The sequence below is a fragment of the Acinonyx jubatus genome, chromosome A3, assembly GCF_027475565.1.
Source record: "Acinonyx jubatus isolate Ajub_Pintada_27869175 chromosome A3, VMU_Ajub_asm_v1.0, whole genome shotgun sequence".
NCBI lineage: Eukaryota > Metazoa > Chordata > Mammalia > Carnivora > Felidae > Acinonyx > Acinonyx jubatus.
The window spans coordinates 86179246-86207194 of NC_069388.1; the positions used below are offsets into that span (position 1 = coordinate 86179246).

At 44.7% G+C, this 27949-nt stretch overlaps 2 protein-coding genes across 5 annotated transcripts; one reads left to right on the forward strand and one right to left on the reverse strand.

Annotated features, from left to right (window-relative positions):
- Positions 1 to 28: 28 nt before the first annotated feature.
- Positions 29 to 12030, forward strand: NAGK (N-acetylglucosamine kinase). Of its 3 annotated transcripts, none has more exons than XM_053200737.1 (10): positions 29 to 152; positions 1904 to 1988; positions 2142 to 2240; positions 2806 to 2947; positions 3748 to 3858; positions 4557 to 4669; positions 6122 to 6209; positions 7187 to 7284; positions 7778 to 7856; positions 10464 to 12030. In XM_053200737.1, exons 1-10 carry the CDS (start codon positions 124 to 126, stop codon positions 10478 to 10480), a joined length of 861 nt encoding a protein of 286 aa, XP_053056712.1. In that variant the 5' UTR covers positions 29 to 123; the 3' UTR covers positions 10481 to 12030. The 3 variants fall into 3 exon arrangements, with proteins under 3 accessions (XP_053056712.1, XP_026928045.1, XP_026928046.1); XM_027072244.2 differs by lacking the exon at positions 10464 to 12030 and adding an exon at positions 8702 to 9036; XM_027072245.2 differs by lacking the exons at positions 1904 to 1988; positions 10464 to 12030 and adding an exon at positions 8702 to 9036 and having other exon boundaries at positions 52 to 152.
- Positions 11896 to 20058, reverse strand: PAIP2B (poly(A) binding protein interacting protein 2B). 2 transcript variants are annotated; one of them, XM_015064011.3, is made up of 4 exons: positions 19920 to 20058; positions 18396 to 18462; positions 17792 to 17968; positions 11896 to 16882 (listed from the first exon to the last, which is right to left on the reverse strand). In XM_015064011.3, exons 1-4 carry the CDS (start codon positions 19991 to 19993, stop codon positions 16826 to 16828), a joined length of 375 nt encoding a protein of 124 aa, XP_014919497.1. In that variant the 5' UTR covers positions 19994 to 20058; the 3' UTR covers positions 11896 to 16825. The 2 variants fall into 2 exon arrangements, with proteins under 2 accessions (XP_014919497.1, XP_014919498.1); XM_015064012.3 differs by lacking the exon at positions 18396 to 18462 and having other exon boundaries at positions 19920 to 20057.
- Positions 20059 to 27949: the final 7891 nt, after the last annotated feature.

Sequence of the window (27949 nt, forward strand, 5' to 3'; positions counted from 1 at the left end):
CCCGCGCAGTCAGCTGGATGGCGCGGACGTTCACGTGACGCGAGGCGGGGCGGGGCGGAGCGGGCAGGTGGGCGGGAGGAAACCGAACAGCGGGATCGGCGGCTGCGGCGGCGCACTACCGGCATGGCCGCTCTCTACGGGGGTGTAGAGGGGTGAGTGCGGCCCGGCGGAGGGAACCCGGGAGGTGCGGCTTGGAAACGGTCGGAGGGCGGAAGGAAGCCCGTGCCCAGGTTGGCAGGCTGGGGACCTCCCATTTTAGGGTCTGGCTACTTTAGGCTTCTGAAGTGCGGGGGCCTTGCGGAGGAGGGGTGTGTGCAAGCGCAGCGATGCCTTTCCGCGCGGGATCGTGTGCCGTGGCCACAGTCGGGGCGCGGAGTCTTTTATGTTTCACGGTGGAACCACACCTCTTTTTCCCACGAAGACCCACTCCACCGGCCCCAGCTAGAGAAGTTCCTTTTCCTCATTCCCGACCCTGGAGAGAGTTTGGCTGAACTGGTGTCAGGTGTGAAGTTGCTGGACTGGGGTGGGGAGTGGGAGTGTGGTGGAAGCCGGGACAAAGACCTTTGCCAGAGGGTAGCCCAAGTGCTAGCCTGTACTAGTGTCTGGAACCCCTCTGTTCTTGTCGGCACTTCAGGCTCCTCACGCTAGATCGAGCCCTCTGTCATTCTTGGATTTTTCCTGCTTAAAAGCTCGTTTACTGGATTTTTTGTAATAATGCTTCCTGTATGACTGTGGGCAAGACTTTGGCCCTATCTGGGCTTTTATCACATGTGTAAAGTGAGAAGAGGGATGAATGAGAGGATTGCCAAGTCCCCTGCCAGTGGAAGCATTCTGTGGATGTGGGTGTGTCAAACCCGAGCTTAATAGAGGGTGGCTCTTGTCTCAGCCCAGGTACTTACTTTTGAATCTGAAATTGGGATTACCTCTGTGGCAGCCACATCCCACTGCTGGCTCGCAACTCAATGTCTTTTTTTTTTTTTTAACATGAATTTTTAAGGTTGATCTCCCCCATCCTATCTGTTAAAAAAAAGTACAGGAGCTTGTGTTTATCCATGTTCTATTCATGTGTAAGATAATGACCTATTTTTCTAGTTTGTCAAATTCTTTTGGATACTGAATCTGCCACCTCATGCATTGACTACACCCTTGAAACTTCTTGTCGTCTTTGAGTTTGAACAGTGGGACGTTTGGTGTCCTCTTCTGATATTCCCAAGAGTACTGATCGATAAAGAAACGTACATCACACCACCACAGACCTCTCACCAAACTACCAATGACCATTTCCCCCATTAATAAGCATTTTGCCATTTGGTTGCCTAAGTAGGCATAAACTCTCCCTGCCATCTGGCCAGTGTTTTTCCCAAGGGTTTCTTGAAGAACTGGGAACTGGACCTTGAAAGGCAGCCCTTAGCTATTGTGAAAGAAACAGAGATGTGTGCCATTCCCTTTAGTCACATTTACTGAGTCTGGCTGTGCCAGGCATGAGGGTGGACACATGATCCAGAGCTTGGCCCCTTGGAGCTGGTAGTCTAGTGAGAGGCAGATAGGAAAACATCTAAACATTCTTAACAGAATCTTGAGAATTATGGGGGCACTGATACGGCTTAACTGAGGCAGCCGTGGGGGTTGGGGTGGGCCACATGTCAGAGGTCTCAAGGACCAGGTGATCGAGAAGTAGGGTCTTGCAGGATAAGTAGGACATTCCCAAGGGAGGCTGAGCAGGAACGTTTCACTTCGGTAGCACATCAAACACCAAACCACAGAAGTGGGCTTGGGCACGGGACTTGGGTTTGCCGAAGCTGCCTCCATCTCACTGGACTCTGCCTGTGACAAGGACTGCATAAGCTTAGCCGTACCTGCAGGTTTGTCTCAGTAAGACTGAGTGCCGCCTTGTGTTCTGTAGGGGAGGCTCACAGTCCAAGGTCCTTTTACTCTCAGAGGATGGGCAGATCCTGGCAGAAGCGGATGGACTCAGCACAAACCACTGGGTAAAGACCACAGTGAGGGACCAGTGGGTTTGGTTGTGCTTTTATTCTCTGTAGCTCCCATTAAGGTGGTGGTTGGGGCCACTTACAGCAGCCTCTAGGGGCAACACAGGTCATGTAAGCTTTTGTAACTTCTCTTCCCTTGCTTGGGGCCAGCTGATCGGGAAAGACAAGTGTTTGGAGAGGATCAACGAGATGGTGAACAGGGCCAAGATGAAAGCGGGGGTGGATCCTCTGGTCCCTCTACGAAGCTTGGTGAGTCTGGGATAGAGCCTGGGAATTAAGTCACAGAAACACAGCGATTTTCACTAGATGAGTCTGATAACGACAGAGTGAAAGGCCTTGAGGGCTTAGTCTCTGGTGTAGAAACACAGATTCTCACCTGTTCTTGTGGCTCAGCACAGAGCTTGACCTATAAGCATTCATTAAATGTTAGCCGTTATTCTTAGCTCAGATGTTTCTCTCAAGTTGCTGTAGTGCTGACCACTCCCTGGCCATAGCCTCAGTGAGATGTTCTGCAGGCCCAGCTAAACCCCATGTGTTCCAAACCAAGTCTGTCTCCTCTGCTTGCTCTTCCGCCTGTTCAGGGCACTACTGACCCTCCCATGCTACAAACCTGGCATTGTTGAATCGCCTCTTTGGGTTCATTCCCAGATCAGGTTCCTCTTGCAGCCACAGCCCTCTGATGGGTCATGTTTAGGGTAGAAGGAGGACTTATGCCCCGACGTAGAGAGAAGGGACAGACACCATGAAGGGAGGGGGTTGCGAAAGGAGCTGAGTCTAGGGTGCTGCTCGCTAGCTCACCTTCCCTGCGGCCTAGGGCCTGTCCCTCAGCGGAGGGGAGCAGGAGGACGCGGTGAAGATGCTGACGGAGGAGCTGAGGGACCGATTTCCCTACCTGAGTGAAAGCTATTTAATCACCACCGATGCTGCCGGCTCCATCGCCACGGCTACGCAGGATGGTGAGGAGAAGGGAGGGGTGAGATTGAGAACTGGTTTTCTTGGGAAAGCCCCTTCAGGATAGCCAGCAGAACTTGTCTTACAATATCTGGAAGGCAGGCATCAGCATACCCCGTTTCCTTCTCCCTGTTCTTTTTATTGGCTTAAGTTCCTGTCAGAGCAAGGCCCGGACAGAAGGTGGGAGGGCAGAACAGTATCTTGATGGGAGGCAAGAAGAGTGAAACCTGAGTGTACTGCAGAGGAGGGAGCCCCTGGGGCAGTGCGGGGATGAGGATGGCTGGGAAAGCAGTTAAGTGCTAAAAAGAAAATGGGAGGAGCTCTGTGGTAGCAGTGTAAAAGGGCCTTGGTATTATTGCAAGATCAGCATTTCAATCTCTGTTCCTATTTTGCCAGCGTACCATCTTGGAGAAGTTCTAGAACTCTCTGAGTTTCAATTTCCTCCACTCTAAAATGGGGCAGTTGTATTCACAAATGTAGTTTAGGATGTTGAATCAGTATCACTGTGTGAACAGGATCTGGCATAATCCCTGGCTCATAATAGGCACTCAGTAAGGCAGGTAGTCTCTTGGCTGGGAGAGGAGACAGGCTCGTGTTCCTCTTGTCTTCCAGAGAAGGGCTCTGTGTAGACTGGAGTCTTTGAGACTCAGGCCCTCCACTTTCAGGCAGGAAACTAGCTGGGCTCGGTTATGTCTACAAGATTGGGTGGTGAGCCCAGGGCTGGTTTCTGTCCTGTCTTTCCTCAGAAGCTGTGTGCTCCGTGGGGGGCCTTGACTACACTGAGCCTCCCATGCCCTTTCCCCAGGTGGGATCGTGCTCATCTCTGGGACAGGTTCCAACTGCAGGCTTATCAACCCGGATGGCTCCGAGAGTGGCTGTGGCGGCTGGGGCCACATGATGGGGGACGAGGGCTCAGGTGAGCTCATGCTAACTGGGCCTGGCTCTGGCTCGGGGTCCTGGACCCTTCTCTTCCTTCACCTCCCCATCTTCCTCTCCCCTGCCCTTGGCCCCCGACCCCTTGGGGCTTTCTCAGACAGCTCCTGAAAAGTTGTTCTGAGTACAGGATAATGACTGAGAGGTGCCAGACTAGTGGTTGACCTTAGTCCTCAGCAGTGATCTGTATCCAGATTCAGATTCATGCCTCAGCGTAATAGTTGTTGCCTACCTGTGTTCACTTTTGGAGTCCTTTGGGAGAAACTGACACTATGAAAGTTAAGGCCATAGGTGCCAGGACATCCTGTATCAGTCTGCTAGTAGGAGAGAGGTATAGAAGCTTCTCCTGCATGACCTCTTCATAGGTAGCAGGTGTATATTTTCATAGGGGCCTTTGGGGTCAGCTCATGGCAGTGACTACAGTGGTTTGTGTGACAGCTGACCGACTTTATTTTGGGGTAGGAGCTAGTGTGACACAGCTTCTGCTGTCCTGTCTTCCCCCTAGCTTTCCCTTAGTGGATTGGTCAGGTACAGTTTAAACTGAGGCCCCAAGGCTGGGAGTTGGGGCACCTAATTTGCTGTAATACCCATGCTAATCATTGACCTGTCTAGGTCTGAGTTTCCCTATCTGTGAACCCAGGGAGATTGCCCCATCTACTTAGTCCTCTCTGCTTTCCACAGCCTACTGGATTGCACACCAAGCAGTGAAAATAGTGTTTGACTCTATTGACAACCTAGAGGCGGCTCCTCATGACATTGGCTACATCAAACAGGCAATGTTCAACTATTTCCAGGTACTTCCCCCTGCCTCTGGTAAACATGCACACCTGGGCTGGGCAATGGCTGCTGAGCAGGAGGGAATGTAGATGGATGAGCCAAAGGGAAGTTGGGGTGAGTTGTGGGTCAGAGCTGGAGGATGGAAAAGTTCCAAGTGAGGACAGGATTCATAATGATGTAGGTGATACATTCCATGAGGTTGTCAGGCATGAGGAATAGGTAGGCTGGGGACAAGTGGTTAGCTAGAATTCATTCTTGGGCAGCTAGACCCTGCTGGGAGATGAAGGCAGATGCCATTTTAGGCTTGAATGAGAAGTGCAGGGTGAGATCAGGAGACTGTGTACTCAGAGACAACAGGTGAAGGTTGCACAGGTGTGTTGGACAATGAGCTGTCTCTGGCCTGTATGGGTCAGGGAGGACAGCTTATTAAAGAGTTGGGCAGGGAAAGTTCTGAGGGAGGTATAATCTCCTACCCAGGGCATTAGGGACTGACTTTTCCTCTGTCTGGGCCATGCTTACTTGTAGTGGGTTAGGAAACAGCTGCCTTTAGCTGAACCTGAGGTAAAGGGGGAGACAAGAGAAATCTATTTGATAGACACCTCTGAGAGGGAGCTGCTTTACAGGGGCTAGGGATCAGCTCAGTGAAGGAAATTAGAGTTGCTGGAAGATAGGACCTGTGTTTTCAAAGTTCATGGATTGATGATTAAAGAGAAACTCTGGCCAGGGCCAAGGTGAGGGATGGGGAAGGACCAGGAAGAGAAATTACTTTGGATAGCAGTTGCCGTGGAAAGTGGAGTTAAGCTACCCTGACCCAACAGATTGGTTCTACACCCACTGATATATCTGCCACTCCCTCTTTTGTCCTTTAGTCATTCTTCTAAAGTCATTTCAAAGATTAAGAGAGACCATGTTCATAACATGTTTAATATATTGTTGTAGGTGCCCAAATTGTAGCCCCCTTGTTCCATTTCGTAGTGTATTCTGGGGAAGCACTGGTTCCTCAGGACCTGCAGAGGCAGTTTGTTGAGGTGAAAGAAGGGAGAGAAGTTTGTGGTCAGAGAAGTTTGGGAGAAACAAATAGATTTCTTGGTTCTGGACTTCACAGGGCCTTTAATTTGCTAATGTGCACTGTGACTCAGGGTTGCAATGTGTGATAGTCCTTAGATTCCTTTCCCCAAAGAAATCTTTTCATGAGCAACTCAAGGAACTACTGAACACACCTTGGTGAGCCCAGATCTGTGATATGTGCTGTATGTATCCAAGCTAAGGACAAGGAGCGATGGAATCCATGTGGGGAAAACAACTTTTTTCAAATGAGAAATCTCAAATCTTTATATTCTCTAGAACTTAAGAAACAAACATTATTCCAGCTTTCCAAACAGAGACATCAGGAAGGTCAACTTGGGTGGGCCAGCTGGTTATTTTCCTTTGCTTCTGATAACTATCTGTGCCCTTTCTCTGTCTCTCAGGTGCCAGATCGGCTAGGAATCCTCACCCACCTGTATAGGGACTTTGATAAATGCAGGTTTGCTGGGTTTTGCCGGAAAATTGCAGAAGGTACTAGATAGAGGTGGGGCAGGGTTTTATTTAGTTTGTTTCTCAAAGACCTCCCTAATTGGGGGATAGAATGGGGTTCGTATGGAAACTGGAAGCTAATTTCCCTTTGACCAAGTGATTTCAGTTCTCTGCCCCCGTGCGCCTTGGTACTGGTGGGCCTTGGAATGGAGCCTGAAGGACACGTGGGTTGTATGAAAATTATTTTATATTATCTATGTTTCTCTTCTTGACAGCTGTTATGGCTTGTGCAGGCTATGTGTCTGTTTCTGAGAAATTTATGAAGCAATTCTTTGGTCACATCTATAATTAAAACAAAACAACTAATGATACCCAAAAACCTAGGAGGTCATAGAGAGGTTTGGCCTATTGGGTTGGGTGTCAGGAGAAACTAAACCATAGGGCTTGCTTGCCTGCACATTGCTTCTCCACTATAAGGTTCATACTCCTTTCATTTGATTCCTAAGGCCTCATGGCATTATAGGACCCTCTTAGGTCTTGCTGGACTGAGACCTTTTCAGAGCAGAGCTAGGGAGGGGCTGACCAACAGCAGGCTGTTGGATGGGGGCTCAGGGGGGCGGGGAGGCAGGAGGACCAACCAGCTGCCCAAGTAAGGTCTTGGGTCCCTAGAGGTGAGAGACCTTCAGGGATAGACTCAGTAACTGTGTAACCTGGAGTACAGACCAGGTGGCACTGTGCTCTTCCGGGGCAGTGGGGGGGCTGCCCCTTCTCATGCACGTGGGATGAACCTCCTCCATACAGGACACCCCTCCTAAGGTGGGAGTATGTGGTGTGGGCAGGGGAGTAAGGATGGAGAGACCGATTTGGAGGCTTGCTTACCTACATGCCAATGAGGTGGGCATCCATTCCTACTTTGCTAGCTATGGGTACTCCTGTTGCTGCCCTGCAACAGAGGGAATAGCAGAGGACAGGCAGCTCGCTAGGTATTCACCAGCTCCCTTCCCTCCCCTCTCCCCCAGGTGCTCAGCAAGGAGATCCCCTTTCCCGTTTTATCTTCAGGAAGGCTGGGGAGATGCTGGGCAGACACATTGTGGCTGTGTTGCCTGAGGTTGACCCGGTGAGTTGAGGTGGGAAATGAATCCTCATTTATCCCCGCAGGTGGGATGCTGCGGGGCCAGATTTGACTCTTTCTCATTAGGGTTGAGACTGTCCTATCAAACTCTGTAAATGGGGCGCAATTTTAAATGAGCTTAGGGTATGAGAAAAATTCCGTATAAAGTCTGTAACACATGGAAATTCTTTGGTCCAGAGCCTCCCCTCTGTGGCCGGCCTGCAACCTGTATTTGTATATAGTAAATTGGTTTAATGTGGTGCATGTTTTTGTCGATTTCCATCTCTTCCCTTCCCTCCTCTGTATTGTTGCTTAACCCTTTTTCCTTTCCTTTCCCTCCCTTGGTTTTATGAATCCCCCTGTTTTTCTCCCTTATTTTCCATACACCTTGGCTAGAGGGAGAATAACTGGGATAGGGTAGGCTGGACTTAAGAAACTACCCCACTTCGGCACTGGATAGGTTTGGTTGCCCCCAGTAGCCATTTCTGCTCTCCGCCAGGCCTTGTTCCAGAGGGAGATGGGCCTCCCCATCCTGTGTGTGGGCTCTGTGTGGAACAGCTGGGAGCTGCTAAGGGAAGGTGAGTATAGGGTGGGTGGCAGAAGGGGGTGCTTGGGAAAGCTGCCTGCCCAGGGAGGACTTGGGACCTGGGCCCAGAGGCTTGGATAGGCCATAGCCCTTAGCCTTCACTCTGCCATGGAGCCCTGATACAATGTCCCATCCAGCTTCCTTGAACTCTTTAAACGATGTTCTTTTTAAAGGATTTATTAAATATGCACCACTTTTTTTAAACATTTTATTTTATTTTTTGAGAGACAAAGACAGAATATGGGCAGGGGAGGGGCAGAGAGAGAGGGAGACAGAGAATCCAAAGCAGACTCCAGACTCTTAAGCTGTCAGCACAGAGCCCATTGCGTGGCTAGAACCCATGAACTCGAGATCATGACCTGAGCCGAAGTTGGACACTCAACCAGCTGAGCCACCCAGGCGCCCCTAATATGCACCACTTTTTAAAAATTAAAGATAAACCTCACTTAAAATGAGAGCTTCTGACCAGCATGTGGTGACATTTGTAGTCAACACAGTCCCAGCCAGAAGGAAACCAACCCAGCATTGGTTGGTTCGGGTAACTGTGGTTTCCATTAGACATTCTGAAGTAGTTCAAGGACCCCATTGCTTCCTTGGAGTTCCTGGCATTGGGTGCTTGGTGGCTGCAGGCTCTAGGACCCCACAGCCATTACTGGGCTCCTGTACCCTGCTGCCCTGTCTGTTAGGGATTTGGCATGTGGGCCCCTCGAAGACCTGTGTGGGAATGCCTCAGGGCCTGGACCTCTTCTTTCCCTGTCTTTGTCCCACCTTCTCCTGGTCTCAACCACAGGGTGCTGGTCTGCTGTCACCTCCGTCATCTGCCCTCTTTCCCTCCAGGTTTCATTCTGGCACTGACCCGGGGCAGAGAGAAACAGGCCCAGAACTCCTTCTCCAGCTTCACCCTGATGAAGCTGCAACACTCCTCTGCCCTGGGCGGGGCCAGCCTAGGGGCCAGGCATATTGGGCACCTCCTCCCCATGGACTACACTGCCAATGCCATTGCCTTCTACTCCTACACCTTCTCCTAGGGGGCTGGCCCTGGCTCTACCACTACAAGCCCAGTGGACACTGAGTATTGGAAAGGAGGAGGCTTTTTTTCCTTTTCCTTTTTTTTTTTTTTTTAAAGAAAAACACAGATGAAAGAAAATAAACACACTTTACCCACTCCCCAATTGGATTGTGTTATCAAGCACACTTGCTGTGTACATCCTCAGGGCACCTGCCAGTAGGTATCCTATAAAGCTCAGGAATGGTTTTAGTCTAGGATTTAAAGCCCTGTGCCCAGGTACTTGGCCTGTGGTTTGCGATCTGCTTGCCACGCAGTTGCACAGAACATTCACGTGTGCCATCCCTCCCCAGCCCCCCCAACATTAGCATATGTACATGCTGTGCGGCTGCCAGTTAAACAGTGACCTCAGTTGTCTCCTGTCAAAATGGGTAATGATGCCTATACAGCCATTTTTAAGGAGCTAAAGGTTTTCTGTGGAGAACATCACAGGGACTAACCTTAGACACACCCTCACCTCCTGAGAGCCCTGGTAGGGTTTAGGGGACAGTACCATTCTGGTCTCAGAGAATTACCTCACTGGATTTGGTGCCTCTAGGTAAACAGCACATTTTGCAGTTTTTCCCCACGAATGAGTTCTTGAGAGGTTATGAGGATGACTTAGATCCAAGAAGGCCAATTAGACACAACTAGGTGGCCTCCATATTCCTGGTAACTCCTAGCCTGGCTCTGGTTATAGAAGACATTTTGCATTTGTTGTGTGACACATAATAATGAACATCGGTGAAGAGCAGATAGGATTCCTGTCCCCTGGATACTGTTGGTTTGATCAGTAAAGACCAGGCCAAAGCTTCCTGTTTTGCTGCCCATGCTGCTCGGTGAAGACCAAAGACGGAGTCTCTGTCCACAATGGCTGCTTCTGTAGATGTTCAGAGTGTAAGCTGTTAGAAGGCATGGACCATGTATCAGACATTGGTTCTCAAGCTTATGTGCATCAGTTATTCTAGGTTGTGATATCAACACAAAAGACTTTTGTCTTTCTCTTCTATAAGGTGTCTGATTCAGTAGGTCAAAGAAGAGGTGGAAATGTTCATTTTTGCTGAATACCTTGGGTGATTTGTGCTGCAGAGGTGCAGCACATGTAAAAAACTTTGAGAAGTTTTTTTTTTACATGATCTCAGGACCAGGATCAATCAGTATTTTGGATTTAGAATCTAAAACTTCATTGGTGGAGAGTGTACAAATAGAACATAAATATGAGTTCATATTCAAGAATATGGCCATCCCTCTTCCTTACCATTCATTGTCTAGGCTCTGCTATTCCAGTGGGACACTACAGGTTTTAGAGCCAAGCAAGGAGCACATCTTAATTGATTTTTTAGTCCCCGTGCAGAAGGGTTGAATAAATGTTAGTTGAGAAAAATAAAGGCAATATTAAAGTGCACAAGGTCAAATGTGTTCCTGTCTCCTCATCCAGTGTAATTTTCCAGCAGGAGGGCCCTGTTACCAGAGGTTGTGGTGCAGAAAGTCATAGTGATTTTTGATGAGTTTCTCCACCTTTTATTTAAACTTATAATCTCCTTCCCTAATAAGATACCAGGAGTAACTAATGGGATTCCATGCTATGAAGGTGTTAGAGATGGATATATTTATCTCTCCTGAGCCTCAAACAGCCTTGTGACCAAGCAAAAGCATGGAACAAGAACGGGACTCAAATGAAGCCAGCACTGCTTTACTCTACCTGTGGGATTTCATCAACAGCACAGCCTCATCTGTATCATTCATTCAGCAAGCACTGAATGTCTCATGGCTGTGATGGGTGCTCTGAGGATTAAAAATGAGTACACCCCTATACCTCCTACCAACTGAGAAGTTGACAAAAATTTATGGAACTGCATGTTTACAATATCTGCTTTTCTGTAATCTACCTCAGTTAAGTTTAATAAAATGTTTTAGTGAATGAATACAACATTCCCATCTTCAAGGATGTGAATAAATGAATAGACATAACTATAGTATTTCAAAAAGGTCTAAACAGGCAAATCAGCTCAGATTCCCCCCCCGCCCAAATCCTGGTTTTAAGAAGGCAGCAAAGAAAACCAGCACTCGAAGCAAAACCCGTGGCCCATGAGCCATGGGCGGGTCTGACGATTTTGTCATATGACAAAGCCCCTCAAGAGAATCACTGGGAGATTCAAGCTAGGTGTAACCTGAATAAATATGAGTTCTCAAACATCCCCACAACAGAACGGACAATGTCCAGTTGTTAACCCAGTAGCTCTGGTACCTAGGTCAGTCCTTGGTACCTAGCAGGGTCTCCGACTTTTTCAGGATTTGAAAGGCAGATAGAACTTTTACATGTTTTCTAGATCGGAGTCTGTTTTCCCCAGAGGCAGGAAGAGAACAGCTATCCAATTTCCTTAACTTCCTTTCAACTCCAAGGATTTCCTGTTAATCATCTTTGTTCAAAGCTGTACAGAGGGACGCTTGGGTGGCTCCGTCATTTAAGTGTCCGACTTCAGCTCAGGTCATGATTTCTTGGTTCATGAGTTCAAGCCTCACATTGGGCTCTCTGCTGTCAGAAGCCTGCTTTGATCCTCTGTCTCCCTCTTTCTCTGCCCCTTTCCTGCTTCCGTGCGCACATACTCTCTAAAATAAACATTAAAAACAAACAAACAAACAAACTGTGCATGTTACTGCCGCGACTGCCACTAAGAATGAAGCACCTTCCCTATGTCAAGCAGTATTTTGAGATTAAATGCAGTTTAATTTTCACAACAGCCCCAGGAGGGTGGTGTCACATCTTTATAACTGAGGTGCAGGCTGAAGGCACCAAGAAAGTGGTGGAGGTGGGATTCACTTGGCATGGTGATTCCAAATCAATGCTTTTACTACTTCCTAACACTAGAATGAAAAATGCAACTAAAACCACGTTCCATCTTGGGACAAAAATCTCACACATACACTCCCTGTATGAGGACATATAATTCAACCTTAGGAAAAACAGTATGCTGCCAGCAGTAAATGCAATTTATTCTCATTTTATTGAGACTTTCCACAGCTGCCATTTGGTTTGTATAGCAAAATTTTTAAAAAGTAACTTTTTTCCCATTTTTTATATTTTTATGAAAATCATTTCTTCAATTTTAAAGCCCTCCCCCTCCCCCAAAGAAGTATTAGTAACTACCCTGTAATGTTTATTTGGGGAGGGGGAGGGAACAAAAACAGCTTTTAAACACTTGTGAAACGGGGATCACAGTCCAAAGTCAAGACATTGCACTAAGCTGCCGCGGGGCACCATCACTATGCCATCCACACCACCAGATGGGTGAGCCATGCGTAGACCCTCAGGGCTTCTTGTTCCACAGGCTCCCCTCCCTTTCTCGAGACCTCCTCTGCTGGCTGTCTTCTCCAAATCCATCCAACAGAGGCAGCACAATCTTTAATACATGCTCAACTTTGTAATGGAGACAATACTGTATTCAGAAAGTTCAGAGATCCCCTCCATCCAGTTCAAGAAGATCAAATACCAAGAGTACAGATGGTTTCACTTTTGTGTCCACTCAAAACATACTCATTAAATTATCAGATGTTTCAAAAGTCCTGATGTGTAGACAGCACGAAAGTTCCTTATAAAAAAGAAGTTGCAAAATTATAAAAATTTTTGCAGTCGAGGCTCCTCATGTGGAGCTTCTGGTGACGAAGCTGGTTCTGGTAAGCAGTTCCTTTGACATGCACAGCAGCTTCCCTAGGAGTTCTGTGTTCTGAGGGTTCTGTTCAGAACACAGGAGGCTGAAATCCAAGTTTAAAAGATTACCTGCTGACAAACTGTGGTATATCCGTCAATGGAATACTACCGAGCACTATAAAGGAAGAAACTACCAACGCCAAGTTATACTTCATGGATGAAACTCAAAAATATGCTAAGTGAGAAAAGCCAGATATAAGAGACCACAGCTTGTAGGATTCCATTGATACGATGCCCAGAAAAGGCAAATTTATAGAGACAGAAATATAAGGGATTATCATGTAAAAGAGCACGAAGGATCTGGGGGTGGGAGGAAGATGAAAATGTTGTAAAGGTGAGTATGGTTACGGTGGTTTCCTACCACTCATGAAACTTATTAAAATAACTTGAAATGGGTGAATTTTATATGTAAAATATGCCTCAATAAAGTTGTTGTCAAAAAAATCCCTGCTTCCCAAACCACACATCAAGCATTAAACATTTCTGAAGGCTCACAATCAACAGGGCAGGGTTATCCCTTAGTGTTGAGTTACAGGGTGAAAACGTTGTACCATTTTATAGTAAATAGCATAGCGTACAGCAGATCTGGGTCAATCCTCCTGTTCTCTCCACTCATTTCCCAAACGCACGCATTACCCCCAGGGAGTGGCTGGGGATAGATATACAGTCTTCCCCAATAAGTGGACACCCCCAAATCTTGGTCAGATTTGTCAGAAGTCTGCTACACATCACCTAAACCAACACACATTATTAACCTGTGATGCTGGGACCCTTATCGAAGAACACTTGTCCCCTCCGATCACAGCAGCGTCCGTTCCTGGGTGCCTGATGTGTCTACGTGGGGTCCGTAGCGGCACTAATACAGTCAAACTGTTTCCTTCAGCTCCTCCTTCACACAGCTCTCCTCTCTGACATCTATAATTGCCAGCCTATTTTAGTGACCTCCTTACTTCTTGGCCTCTCCAAAATCAAGACAAACCTCACACTAGGACAGTACACAATTTAAAAAATGCTGCTTAGTATTTCACTGAAAACATTTTTTTAGGCCATAGTTAGCCTCTTAAAGAGACCCCAGCTGTTTTGACTTTGAAAACCAAAGGTGCTGCAAAGGTCCAGCCTTTTCCTTACAATCCGTTTTGGTTTGACCATACGTGACCCCCAGAGTCAGCTGTTGCATCAGGAATGCCCAAGGACCCGCAGCTGCAGGTGCTTAGGCCTAGGCTGTATCCGTCAGGTTTTCCGCTGCAGTTCAAAGACATGGAGAAACTGAAAAGGCACTTCCTCGATTTGTTTTTTTTCTCTTGAAGAGCAAGAGATAAAATCATTTTCATCTTGGAGTTTTAGAGTCCAATAATCACAAGACTCAGAAATCAGTCACTAATAAACTAACACTGGGACCTGCCAGAATTGGCACATGTTGAAAATACATATTGTATTTCTATGCAAATCCTCAAACTTCAGTTGCCAATAGGAAAAGTTTAAACACAGTAGTGGCTTAAATTCAACATGAAAATAATCACTTAGAAATAGCAGCCTTGCCCTTAAAGGGTAAAGATGCCCCGGCTGGTACGCAGTCAGAATGTTTGCTACAAAGGGCAAAAGTTGGAGACAGAGGCCCCCAGCCTTTTCCCAGTGAAGGTCCAAAGAGACCCACATGAATTTTTCTGCTAAGGAGCTGGCAAACTCTCTAGCTGAGCCTATGATCTGGGTGACAACTGTGCTCCTGCCTCACAAGATCTGAAGAATGGAGAAAAGAGCCAGGCTACGGAAAGAAACTGCAGTGCGAGCCTACTCGTTAAGAAAGGGGCCAGTCACATTGCTGGCTGCTTCCTGATCCTGGAGTCAGCACACTCTTGTGTCTGGATAGGACTGGAAAGTCCAGCCCTCAGGTTTCACTGCTCATGTGGCAGGGAGCTCTCTTAGTCCTGACCAAATCTGCCTCGTGAAACCCGTGCTAAAGACTGGCATCCAAAATGGAACTCCACAGCAGACAGGACTTGGACCGCACATAGTATCTTAGCCTATCCTGGTCAGGAGAACAAGCCGCCTTCAGAATGAAGAAATGGCTCCACCTGGATCCTTATAGGACTTTCCAGATTGGGAGCTACACGAGAATCCATTATATCTTTGTGATGGAGACACCCACACTCTAGAAAATGACTCTTTCTGCAGTCTCAACATATTTCCAACAGCCTTCAGGACTCTGAGCTTGGATAAGGTAATGGAGACTGAAGGAGGAAAAGGGGTCCCAGCACAGACACACCTCTATTCCTGCACTTCCAAGGCCCTTTCCCTATTACAGGCAACAACCCCAGCTGAAAGCTGAAGCTGGAATAAAGAAGTTTCTTTATTCAGAGGCCTCCCTGAAAATGGGTTAAGCGTTCCATTCTCTCAGGGTAGAGGCTTCAGGAATTAACATGCATGTCTGGCAGTACAAGCTCCTTAAGCTACTCTCCTATGTCGTTGACCTAACAAAAAGGGCCATTCTTCAAACAATGCCATCCTATAGACTCAAATGAGGGAAAGATGTGGGTTCATATTTTAAAACTGACATTAGCCTGCAGCTGTTCAAAAAGTCAACAAGGAAGCACATAAGAAAAGGGAGAGATTCCTAAGCTTTCTAGACGCTGGTCCTTTCCTTTCAACCTCTGTCCCGTATCCACATACTGAATTTAACAGACTTTATTTCGTTACATGGCCTTTTCCTAATAGGCCTGTTGCACAACACAGTAGCAGTCACACAGAAGCCACTGTCCCCCTCGGGCCTCTGCAAATCCTTGTCCTGGGAGAACGGCCAGGACTAAGACATGTTCTCTTTTAGACCTAACTCTGCCATCTACATCTTTATCACACAAAGGCAGCTTCTGGTGCCCATTTTAATTCCTTATGAGTATCAGCCAAAACCCCTGTGACTTATAGTCGGGAAAGACAAAAGGAACATACCCGAAGAGCCCAACCTAGAAAACTTGCAAAGCTGGGGGTCGGGGAACAGCAAAACTTTATAATTGCTGAAACTGTACCAGTGGGTCACATGGGTCAACCAAGACTCATTCTCCCTGGCTTTTTTTGAGTTCTTTTGTATAATTCTGTAAGGTGGGGAGAAGCATCCAAATTGTGAATGGAGCTTCTTGCTGGTGTCCAGAAAAATATGTTTACTTGGGCAAAATTATTGGGAATAATTTACTAATAAGGGAAGATATCAGGAGGACCAAGTCTTCACATGGCTGGCAAAAAACTGTCAAAATACTCTTAAGACACAACTAACAGGATTCAAGGTTGACTTCTCCAGGCGGAAGCTGATGGCCCGCACAGCATGCCTCTGCTTCACCTTTGGTAACAGTATCTTTCCTTAAAAACAGAGTAGGGTTGGGGCGGAAAGGAGATAGGGGACTAGATGCCATGAGAGTTGAAGTGACAAACCCATCCTAGAGCTCTTTTACCTTGTAAATAATGAATAATGAGTTCGGTGACGGCTCTAAGCAGAGGCCTAAGAACAGGTCAGCAGTGATTGAGTGACCCAAGCGACCCAAGGGACAGTCACTGTCGCAGCCCTCCCCTGCTGGTTTACAACCTCCATTAGCCATCACAAGAGTTACCATAACCCAGTACTTTAAATCTGTGTTTTCTTGAATGGGGTTCCAGGCAAGGAGACATGGGCTTTGGCAGGCCACGGTAATCCGGTTCATTGCAGGAAAGCCCTGGGAGTCAAGGGAGCTGGGCCGAGTACTCTGATTTGCAACACCTGCTTCTTCCACTCGTCCCTCTTCTCATCCAGCTTAACGGACTCGATAAGTAGTTCTCCAGGTGCTCACTGCCCTTGGTAAGTGTACAGCAGGGTGAGAAGGGCATTCTTAAACACCCAGATTTTCTTGGTCAGCTTATTTTGTTTAAACACACACAGCAGAACATTCCTGATAAAGGGAAAAAAAGATTGCAATTTCCTTAACTCAAAAAACTAGTAATAATAATAATAATAGGAAACTGCCCCAAACCAAAGTCTGTAGAACAAAAGAGAAAGACTCGGAGGCTTGTAGAGTAAGACTGAGCACATTAGTTACTCCACTCACAGTGTCAAGTTAAACCACTGTCCCCCTTCCCCACTGTGCACCCCTCGCCCACCCCACCCCCCTCTTCAGCTCTGCCTCTTTGTGCAGCACTGTCCCCAGATGTGGGGACATACAAGTTCTCCTCAAAGCTTTCTGTCAGTTCAGTACTTCACTCCCGGAATAAATTCCTTGGCATCCGGGTTCAGGTTACTTTTGCTCTGAAAGAAGAACCAAGAGATAATAAATCCCACTTTCAAGGTTATTTTCTGCATGCTTCCATTATTACCAGGCTGTTATTGTTGGGCTGCTCTCAATGGCTCCTGACATATAAAGCCTTGACCAACCTCATTTTCTCCTTCCTGCTTTATACTCCTGTTCCCTTCATGACGCTTTCATTAGAGGCTTGGAAGTCTGACTCCAAAAATAATTTCTCAATTCACTGAGTACCTTAACTCGATGAAAATCAGAGTATTCCGCCAAACCAGTTTGGTTACCACAATCCCTTTATTTTCCCCCTCACTGTTTTCTCTTTGGTGATCCACTCTCTTGTGAAAGTCCAAAACCTGGGACCTGGGCAAACCGCGGGGCACAGTCATTTGGAACATGAGTTCTGGGAGAACTAAGCCACTCACAGAATTCTGACTTTAAGTAAACATGAAAGGCAGGAAATTGGTTTATCCAGTCTTCTAATTTTAAGTGGGAAATGCCCTCTTAGGAGTCATGTTCCTTCCGAAACGAACAGGCAATTTTTATAACCGCATCGTTCGAAACTATAAATACAGATTTGAGGAACAGTAAAAGGAAAGAACAACAAGAGCAAATGCTAATTTGAAACCAAACCTCCTCTGTGTTCCAATTCTTACCCTTAATCCCAATTTTACTTTGAAAAGCCCACTGGGGAAAATAAAAGCTGGCGCTGCTGCGACAATCGTGTTTTCACGGCACTTTATGCGGCGCAACGCATCTTCGTCGCACCCTCTTATGCGTGTCCGTGGGATGAGTGAAGAAACGGGGGCTCAGAGGCTCCAGAGATGGGCCCAAGGGTATAGGGCCCCAAGGGAAGTCTGTGACTCCAAATCCCATATTCTTTTCACTATGTCTCGTGTGCGTCTGCATGTGGCTCTTACCAAAATGTCTTCGGAATCATGGCCATCGCTGACTGACAGTCCATTTAACTGCTGCTGCAACTGTCCCATAGCCGGAGGCAGGTCTCGTGAGGGGATAAACCAGTCTTGGTCTTCTTCATCCAGCATCTCCTGGAAACAGCGGTCTAAGAAGTCTTGCTCCTGCAGCTCCTCCTCCACCTAGCAAGCAAAGGTGATGAGCTCAGGCTTACCGTCCTGGTGGGACTTGCCCCTTCCAGTTTTCTGCCTCTTTCTTTCAGAGGTCCTTATTCTGCTATTAAGAATGATCTTGTATGAGGTCTACTAAGAATTAAGATGCTTCGAATGACTGGCCAGAGAAAATATAATTTTTGTTTTTTTTCAACCACATTCCATCAACAATAAGACTAAGGAAACAGTTATTCAGAATAGCAGAAAGTCAAGGTCTTCGTACCTCTTCTAACATCTCAAATATGTGACAAAAATACTTTTCATTCAGACGGCGCTTACAGAAAATCATTTTAAAGTGTGAGATTCTTTTCTCAACTTTGTTAAGAAGCAATTCTTCTTAAATTTCCCATTTTATAAGTATGAAAAAGGTACAGGAATTACAGAACTAGACCACTACCTGGATAGTGGAGATTAAATCAAAACCAACTCCCAGCTTCTGGCCCACTTTTCTGGTAATGAGGCCCCTAAAGGAGAAAAATACTTTCAGAACCTTAGAAAGATATAAAGAACACTTTTTGGCAAACCAATAGAAAATGATGTCATCGATGTAGGTAGCCTTCCAAAGCAAGGAAAAATATGAATATTTAAACAACAATTCTTAAAGATTGCCTTAATCTAAAGCAATATACATCTAGGATATTTTATACCTTCTTTGCAGGCATTGTTAACTCATAGTAAAGAGTATGGTTCACTCTGCAGATTAAGTGTGATTTTAACAGGTCCTGGGCTTCACATTTGGCTATCCCTTTCCCGTGGGCTACCCTACGTGGTGACAGATTCACAGTTCACTAGCACCACCACCAGAGGGAAAGTCAAGCAAAAACAATCACCCAGACTAGCTCATGCAGTTATTCATGAATTCAAAAGTCACCAGTAGCACAAGATGTAAAAATAGTGGCATTACAATTAGCCACACTTTGATCTCAAGTAAATTAGATAGTCTGAAGTACTTAAAGTAACAACAAGCACAACATATTTCCAAGCCATAAGATTTAACACGACTGCTCAAGATCTGCCCTGCCTCTACACAGGAGCATCACAGTGTGCTCCTCCCTATTAAATCTACCCTTACTCACTGGCGCAGCCACAAAAACAGTTACCTGGGCACAGGGATGTGACGGGCAGCATGGTCTATGTGCTGTTCACACAAATCATGACACAGTGAGCTGACTGGGGTGGAAACTGTTGGTTGCCCAGATAAACTTGTTTCCTTCTTTCCAGAGCACCAGGCTTTTCAGTTAAAATCACGTCCCGTCTCCCATGCTGGCGGTGGCCACATTACTATTCATCATGTAACAGCCCCCAGAAGGGGTGTGAACACTTAGGCATCACTTGGTTAAAAGGAGTTCTCTTCCTCGGCCTTTAGCTCTCCCCATTTCCCAGTGGCTAGACTTTCAGTTATCCTTCAGTTACTCAGCTGATAAATGCCCTGCTATGGCAGAGAAACACCACGGAAGAACCATGTGGTCACAGAATCACTGTCTACCTGGAATGCCTACCTTGGGCTATCAACATCACAGAGATACAAGACAACAGGTTACTGCTGAACCTTTGTTCAAACAGTCTAGCCTTTTCCTACCTAGCACACTTCTCCATCTCAGACACACATTCTGCCAGTCCCTGAATTCCCATGGGGGCAGGGGGGCATGCCAGGCTGGCCTGTCTGCACACAGCTGTTGTTTCGCAGAAGTCTATAGCAAATCGCCATGGCACGAGAGCCTCTTGTAATCAAAGTGAGAGAAAAGAATCAGGATCTTCCTCCAAAGTACTGTTACTCTGGTGTCTTACCAGCTGAAGAGGCTCCTTGGTCAGCCCAGACCAGGCCTCCATGCATTTTTAAATTATTCTAAAGCCGACAAATCCATTTCTTTCGTTACAGATGGATGGCAAGATATTAAAGCTGTTCCACTTCTTTCTTTACCTGTCTGTTGAAATCTTCTTCATTCTCCATCCACATGTACTCTGCAAATGGGTTTTCCTTCTCATCGTGCCCATTTAATCCTTGGTCCTCTTTGGATTTTACATTAGGTGATGTATTGGCTACACTGGATCCATTCATTATGATAGAATCTAAACAGGAGCAAAAAGAAGGACAAAATGATACAAGGATCAAGGAAATGAAAATCTACAACATCCAGATTCTTCCAGAAGTTTCTGAAGTTCTAAGTCAAAGTTACTAACTATAGATGAACAGAAACCATTAGCCTGTAACTGTTATAAAATTAACCATATTCTGCAATTATCAACTATGCAGATTTAGAATTCTTAAAGAGTTAAAAGAGGTGCAACTGGGTGGCTCAGTCAGTTAAGCGTCCAACTCTTGATTTTGGCTCAGGTCATGATCTCACAGTCATGAGATTGAGCCCCACGTCAGGCTCTGCGCTGAGTGTGGAGCCTGCTTGGGATTCTCTTTCTCCCCTTTTGCCCCCTCTTCTCTCTCTCCCTCTCTCTCTCTCTTTCCCTCTCAAAATAAATAAATGAACATTTTAAAAAAAGAGTTCAAAGAAAAAATGTCTAGGCTTAGTTAGCCTTTCTAGGCAAGTGAGGGAGGGGGAATCTTTCCAAGCCAACTTTTTTGCAGGTTCTAGAACCTAATTAAGGTCACACAGTTTCATTAATGTTTAAGTAGGTAGAGAAAATGCATTTTTTTGATTATTTTATTTTATTTTAAGCAGACCACATGCCCAACATGGGGCTTGAACTCATGATCAAGAGTTGCATGCTCTATCAACTGAACCACCCAGTGCCTCAAAAAAATGCATTCTTACTGAACATTGTAAGCAACTGCCCCTTATTCTGATTCTCAAGCTGTTTTTCTATAAATCATATTTCTTTTAAAAAAATTTTTTTTTAACATTTATTCATTTTTGAGACAGAGAGAGACAGAGCATGAATGGGGGAAGGTCAGAGAGGGAGACACAGAATTTGAAACAGGCTCCAGGCTCTGAGCTGTCAGCACAGAGCCCGACGCAGGGCTCGAACTCACGGACCGCAAGATCATGACCTGAGCCAAAGTCGGATGCCCAACCGACTGAGCCACCCAGGCGCCCCTATAAATCATATTTCAAAAGGTAACACATTCGCCATCTTGATAAACAAAAAAGAGATAATTAAGGTTACCAGTTGTCCAACTATCCAGAGTTAAAGACTATTAACGATGTAGTGCATATAATCTCTCTGATGTCCCCTAAGTGTATGCAGGCACATATACGCACACACTTTCCCCAAGCATCCATTCTTAGAGTAACAGCATGATGCTCTATCATTTGCATTTTCTCATTTTTATGTTAATATCACCATACTGTCTTTTGGGATATTTACAATGTTTCCATGTTATAAAGGTTAGATGAACATCTTGTGTTCATCTTTTTCAATGACTTCCTTAAGATAACTCCTAGAAACTGAACTGCTATATTGGAAACTATGTGGTTTTTTAAAAATGTTTCTTTATTTTTGAGAGAGAGACAGAGCGTGAGGAGGGGAGGGGCAGAGAGACAGGGAGACACAGAATCTGAAGCAGGCTCCAGGCTCTGAGCTGTCAGCACAGAGCCCAATGTGGGGCTCAAACCCCTGAACTGCGAGATCATGACCTAAACTGAAGTTGGATGCTTAACAGACTGAGCCCCCCAGGCACCAATGGAAACTACGTTTTTTCTAAGGCCCTCAATTCATTGCCACACTGCCATAAGAATTTAAATTCCCACCAGTAGTAAGTACCTATTCCTCTGCATTCGTGTGTATTGTTATTATTTTTTAAATGTTTATTTACTTATTTTGTGAGAGACAGAGCATGGGTGGGGGGCAGGAGAGAGGTGACAGAGAATCCTAAGCAGGCTTTGAGCTGTTAGCGTGGAGCCTGATGTGAGACTCAATCTCATGAAACATGAGATCATAACCCTAGCTGAAATCAAGAGTTGGACGCTTAACCTACTGAGCCACCCCAATGCCCCAGGTATTATTATTTTTCAAACCACTGTCAGTCTCATAAGAGAAAACTTGCCATTTATTGTTTATGTTTACATTTCTTTGATTTTTGCTGAGGTTGAATATTTTGAGATATACTTACTGGCCATTTTTATTTCTTGTTTTGTCATTTTTCTACTAAAGTATTTTGACCATTTTTCTATCAGGATATATACCTTTTATTTGTTGTAAGAACTTGTATTACATTTGTCAAGATTTTTATTTTTCATAAAAGAATTTATAAATTAAAAATACTATATTAGTTTTACTTGCTTAATTTTTTTGGTGGCAGTTTTTGCTGGCCTTAATTTTTGTCTACATCTTGTATGTCTGCCTGTCTATGGCTTTTTAAAGTACATACGTATCTTTTTTAGGTGCTTATACTTGGCTTCCAAATCCACACTGATGTGTTTGCTCTCATCTGGAATGTCTTTTTCCTGTTCTTTATTTAAATCTTAACCATTCTTCCAAAAGCACTGCAGTCTTTACTCCCTGCCTCCTTCCTCTAAGCTCCTGCACCTAACGAATGTTAATACTACTTAACCGTATTGTTTCATATGCATAATTTTCCTCTAATTAGAGTTTCAATTTGCAATAAGCAAGAGGGAGGCTCACAATCTCAATCTCTACTCCATCCCCACCTCCATCCTCCTTGGGGCATCTTTGAGTTTTATTTAACAACTTCTTTCTTCATTCATTTCCATCTTGGCAAGATTCATGAAAAAAGTCTTTCTCTATGTCTGGGTGCACTAAAAAATTATTGCTTACTCCCCTTTAAAGTTCTTGCAACTTTCTAACCTGTTATGAACATTAGAAAATCTAATCTTTTTAAAAGACAAGGTAGAATTGTGAAGAGTAAAGAAGAGATGAAAAACCAACTCACTGATATCTCAAAAAGAATTTCATTTATGACAGAACCCGTTTAATTCACTGTTGGTTTAAAAAATTTTGTTTGTTTGTTTGTTTATTTGAGAGACAGAGAGAGAGACAGAGCACAAGTGGTGGAGGGGCCCAGAGCGAGGGAGACACCGAATTGGAAGCAGGCTCCAGGCTCTGAGCTGTCTGCACAGAGCCTGATGCCTGGCTTAAACCCACGAACCATGAGATCTTGACCTGAGCTGAAGTCAGACGCTTAACCGACTAAGCCACCCAAGCGCCCCACTGTTGGTTTAAATAGGGTGCCTCGGGGCGCCTGGGTGGCTCAGTCGGTTAAGCGTCCGACTTTGGCTCAGGTCATGATCTCATGGTCCGTGAGTTCGAACCCCACGTCAGGCTCTGTGCTGGCAGCTTGGAGCCTGCTTCAGATTCTGTGTCTCCCTCTCTCTCTGGCCCTCCCCCGTTCATGCTCTGTCTCTCTCTGTCTCAAAAATAAACATTAAAAAAAAATTTTAAATAAATAGGGTGCCTCGTATGAAATACATTGGTTTAACATATTTTAAATAAAGACAAAAGAAATCAATGATTATTCCAAACATTGCTCTATAATAATAATAATTCTATAATGAAGGAAGGAAACCAATTCTTTATTTGACCACCACCATTTGCAGCATAACAATGATACAGGCAAGTCTGCTCTAAATGCCTGGGCAACTGCATAAATAAGTAGGGTATTCCTAAGCACAGAGACCCTTAAAGAACCTGACCCTTGCTCGGTAGCAGGTTAAACAGTATTATATTTCCAAAGGCTCATTTCGCAGTGGGTTATAAGCAGCACAGCGATTTCTCCCCATCAGTACGGAAATCACTCAGACAGAACCAGTATTCAGTTTTCTAAAATATCTGCCTTTCCCTAAAAAAATAAATCCTAAGTGCACATGACCATAAGGAAAAAGAGAAGGCAGAGAAACAAAGAATAACCTGTCTGACTCAAGAGCACGGTGGAATACAGAGAGCAAACTGCAGGATGCCCTCGCTCATGAGAAAGGGAATGGAAACATACCATAATCCTAACATGGGGAATGTCACCCAATTTAATGCAAATACTTTAGAGAAGTTGAAAACATTGAGATATGGGACTGTTAATATTAGGAAAATGGTTCTCAGTAGGCTATATAGAGTGTTTATTTGCATTTTATACCATTCTATCTGTGTTTTCCACACAATTGGAGAGTTTAGGTTTCTCTAAGTAGAAGGAATGCAACAACTTAATTTGTATAATGTTTAACAATTTATTAAGTACTGTCATATCTATACTCTGACTTCAGGTGCATAATCTGTCCAACTTCACTCTAAAAAAAAAAATCTAGATAGTGCTATATTTAAGACCAAAGAAAGTACCAGATTCAAAGGTTAAGCAAGCTGATTTGCCAGCTTAGCTCAAGAACACTGGTTTGTGGGCCCTAGTGCCTTAGTGCCTAATGTGCCCCTAGACTTTAGTAGTGAGGGGGGAATGGGGAGCTTTTGCTGGACACTGGTAACTCCTAGGTAAGGCACTTGGGGATACCTTCCAACTTGGGGAAGACACCAGGTAAGACAGGACCATTGCCCATAACTTCCCTGATTTTCCTGCTTCCAGAGTTTCATGTAACATTCTCTTTCTGTTCCCAGCTCCTCTCTAGCTCACCATCCACTATGCTTGCCCTCTAAGTGCACAGTGTTTTTCTAACCATCCTATTTTGACCTTTTATATCCATTATTTCACTTGATCCTCACCCACATCAAGGCACATCATGTGACATCCTAGTGTAGTGGGGACAAAGAAAATACCTCCAAAACTTCCAGAATCAGGGGAAATGCCTGGCTATAAAAGTAGGATCACAAATCAGAATGGCTGCCATATTGTCAGCTATGTTATGGAGAGGCCTATGTGACAAAGGAATTGAATCCTGTCAACACCGTGTGAGTAAGCTTAGTTCATCTTCCCCCAGTTAAGCCTTCAGATGAGACAGCCATCCTAGCTGACTACTTGACTGTAACTTCATGTGACACTCTGAGTTAGAGGCCCACCTAACTAAGTTGCCCCCAGATTCTTGGCCCACAGAAACTGTGAGATAATAAATGTTTGTTGTTTTAACCTGCTAAGCTTTGTGGTAAGTTATCATGTGGCGATAGATAATGTAGGTATTTGATAAACAATGACTAGCTCCACCACACAAATCATCAGTTGCCACATTATTTGTCTTATTTAATCAGCAGACAAATGTGCAGTTTGAAGTAGGTCACTGCTTGAGAAATTCTTCAAGATTTAGACCTCAATAGCAGAAAAAAGAGTTTATGTCTGGCCTGGATGTATACTGCACTATGAAATCTGAGAACTATTTGACATTTATTCCCCCTCCACCTCAGTTTCCCTCTTCAACACATGACAAACATGCTGAAAATAGAAAATAAGAGTTGTCATTTGGGCTGAAGATGGGAAAGCACATAGCACCACACAGTCAAAATAGGGGTGCTAAGGTCTGCTAAGCATTCACTTTAGCACTTTGCCATGGTCAAGGGTTCATGTCTAAAATATATGGCTTGAAATAGGGACCTTAGTTCCCAGCCATAAAGAACTTCAGGACTTTTAATGTACGTAGGACATTTCTACAACACGTGCTTCATCAGTTCAACACTTTGAACACTCACAACTGTCAGATCCAATGTGCTCATACCAAATACTAGCTATTTTTTGAACCTGAGATTTTTCAGAAGCTATAAACCTGCATTGTGCCCATGATAACAGCTTGACAGTGAAAAATACTTGGGACTTTCGACTGAATTATCTAGAAAAAGTCTATTGAGCAGTTGCTATAAAAACTAGTCTCTACTATTCTGTTTCCTAGAGTTTTGTGAACTTCCTTCAGTCTGGTTAATACCATTTTTTAAATTAAATATTGTGGATATTAGTTTAAATTCTTATTTTATTTCAAATATGTGACACTAGATTCAGCTTTGGTCCATTCTCAGTTATGTCTTAGCAACTCAGGTCATTAGATGCACTCACTCATTAGTTTTTGAGTGCCTATTTACCTTAGACACTGTACTTTACTGGTGCTTTGAGAGGGTATATGGTTTTCACCCTGGTGATATTCACATTATGACAGGAGAGAGGCAAGCAAATAATTAAGAATAATTATGATCCATGTTACAAAAGGTGAGGTAAAGGGGAATATCAGAAAACAACAGGGGGACCTAATCAAATCCAGGAGTGGGTGGTGGTTATGAAAAGTTTCCCTGAGCAAGAAACACTTTCTTTGATACCTGAAAAATATAAGTTAGCTAGCAATAGCGAGTAGAGGGTATGGGCCAAAGGTAAGAGCCCCAAGATAGGCCACTTTGGCATAAATATTATTTTGAGATTAAAGCACCTAAAACCCACCAGATTCAGGAAAAGCTCTTTAACTCCCCCTCAAGTGCCTAAATTTACATTGGAAAGGAGAGCCTGTACCAGGAAGAGAGTTCCTAACAAAGATTCCTCTTTACCTAAGAAATTTAAGGTAACAAGGTAACCTTTGTTTTCCAAATAATCCCTCCTTCCTGCTAAAGGTCTTCCTCCCCTTCACATCCTCAGACTCCATCCTAATTCCTTAACTCAGAATGTCATGTAAGCTTCAAGTCACCTGTCTTTGGAATTTCATGTCTGTGTGGATTCCCATACACATGAAACTACATTTGATTTCTCCTCTTAATCTGTCTCACATGAATTTATTTCTTAATCCAGCTATAAGAACCTTGGACCAAGGAAAATTTCTTCCTTTCCAAAGAGGAAAACACATGTGCAAAGATTCAGAGGCAGGAAGGAACTCTCAGGAACTACAGTAGGGATGCATACAGTTGGCGGGTCAAAGGAGAACCAGTGGGAAAATGGCAAGGAAGACAGATGAAGTAGCAGAGACAGATGGGGTCAGATCGTGCAGGACATTAAAAGCTACACGGAAGATTTAAAATTTTATCCTAAAAGCAATGAAAGCCTTCAAAAAGGGTTCCCGGCAGCATCACAATAGGATTCAATTTATATTTTGAAATCAGTCAGGCTGCCATATGGAAAATGGATTGGAGAGACTAAGAGTGGATAATAGGAGACCAGTGAGGAAGCTAATGCACTAATCCAGATGGAAAAATGGTGGCTGCTTAAGACTAAGATAATGGCAGTAAGAAGAAAGTAGGCAGATTCTGAAACTATTTTAGGTTGTTTTGGTGATGGACGTGGGGAAATAGAGTGAAGTTAATATCAAGGATAACTTTGGCGCAAGCAACTGGGTGGATGGTAATGTTATTCACTGAACTAAGTAATTCTGTGGGAAGCGCAAACTTTTCTTGGGTGGTGAAGAGGAGTGGGGGTAAATGGGGTGAGGAGTTCTATTTTGAACACATTAAGTTTGTAATGCCTCTGAAACAGTCAAATGACTATGTTAAGTAGGTTGTCTATATGCATCAAGAATAGGAAAGTTCTGACTAAATAAAGAAATATGGAGTGGTCGTTTATATAAATTGTAATAGAAGTCACGGGACTAGAAGATATTACCTAGAAAGAGAGGGCAAAGTGAGATTAGAAGAGGATCCAAGACCCAACCTGATGCATGTGAACATTTTTAAAAGTCGGGTAGAGGAGGAGGAAAATACAGAAAAAGAGACTGAGAAGAAGCCATAGAGTTTAGAAGGAAAGTAGAAAAGTATGGCATCACACAAATCAAGGGAAGATAGAACTCTGTATAGTGAGTTGAATGGTAGCCCCCTCCCCCCAAAATATGTCCACATCCTAATCCCTAGAACCCAGGAAGTTACTTTATTTGGAATAAGGGTCTTTGCAGATGTGACTAAATTAAGAACACTGAGATAAGTAGATCATCTTAGATGATCCCAGTAGGCCCTAAATCCAATGATGAGTGTCCTTATAAGAAAAGAAGAGAAGAGAAGGAGGCAATGTGACCATGGAGGCAGAGACTAGAGTGATGTGCCACAAGTCAAGGAATGTCAGTAGCCACTAGAAGAGGCAAAGAACAGACTCCCTCTCTCCTAAAGCCTCCAGAGGGAGTGCAGTTTGGATGACATCTTGAGTTTTTACTT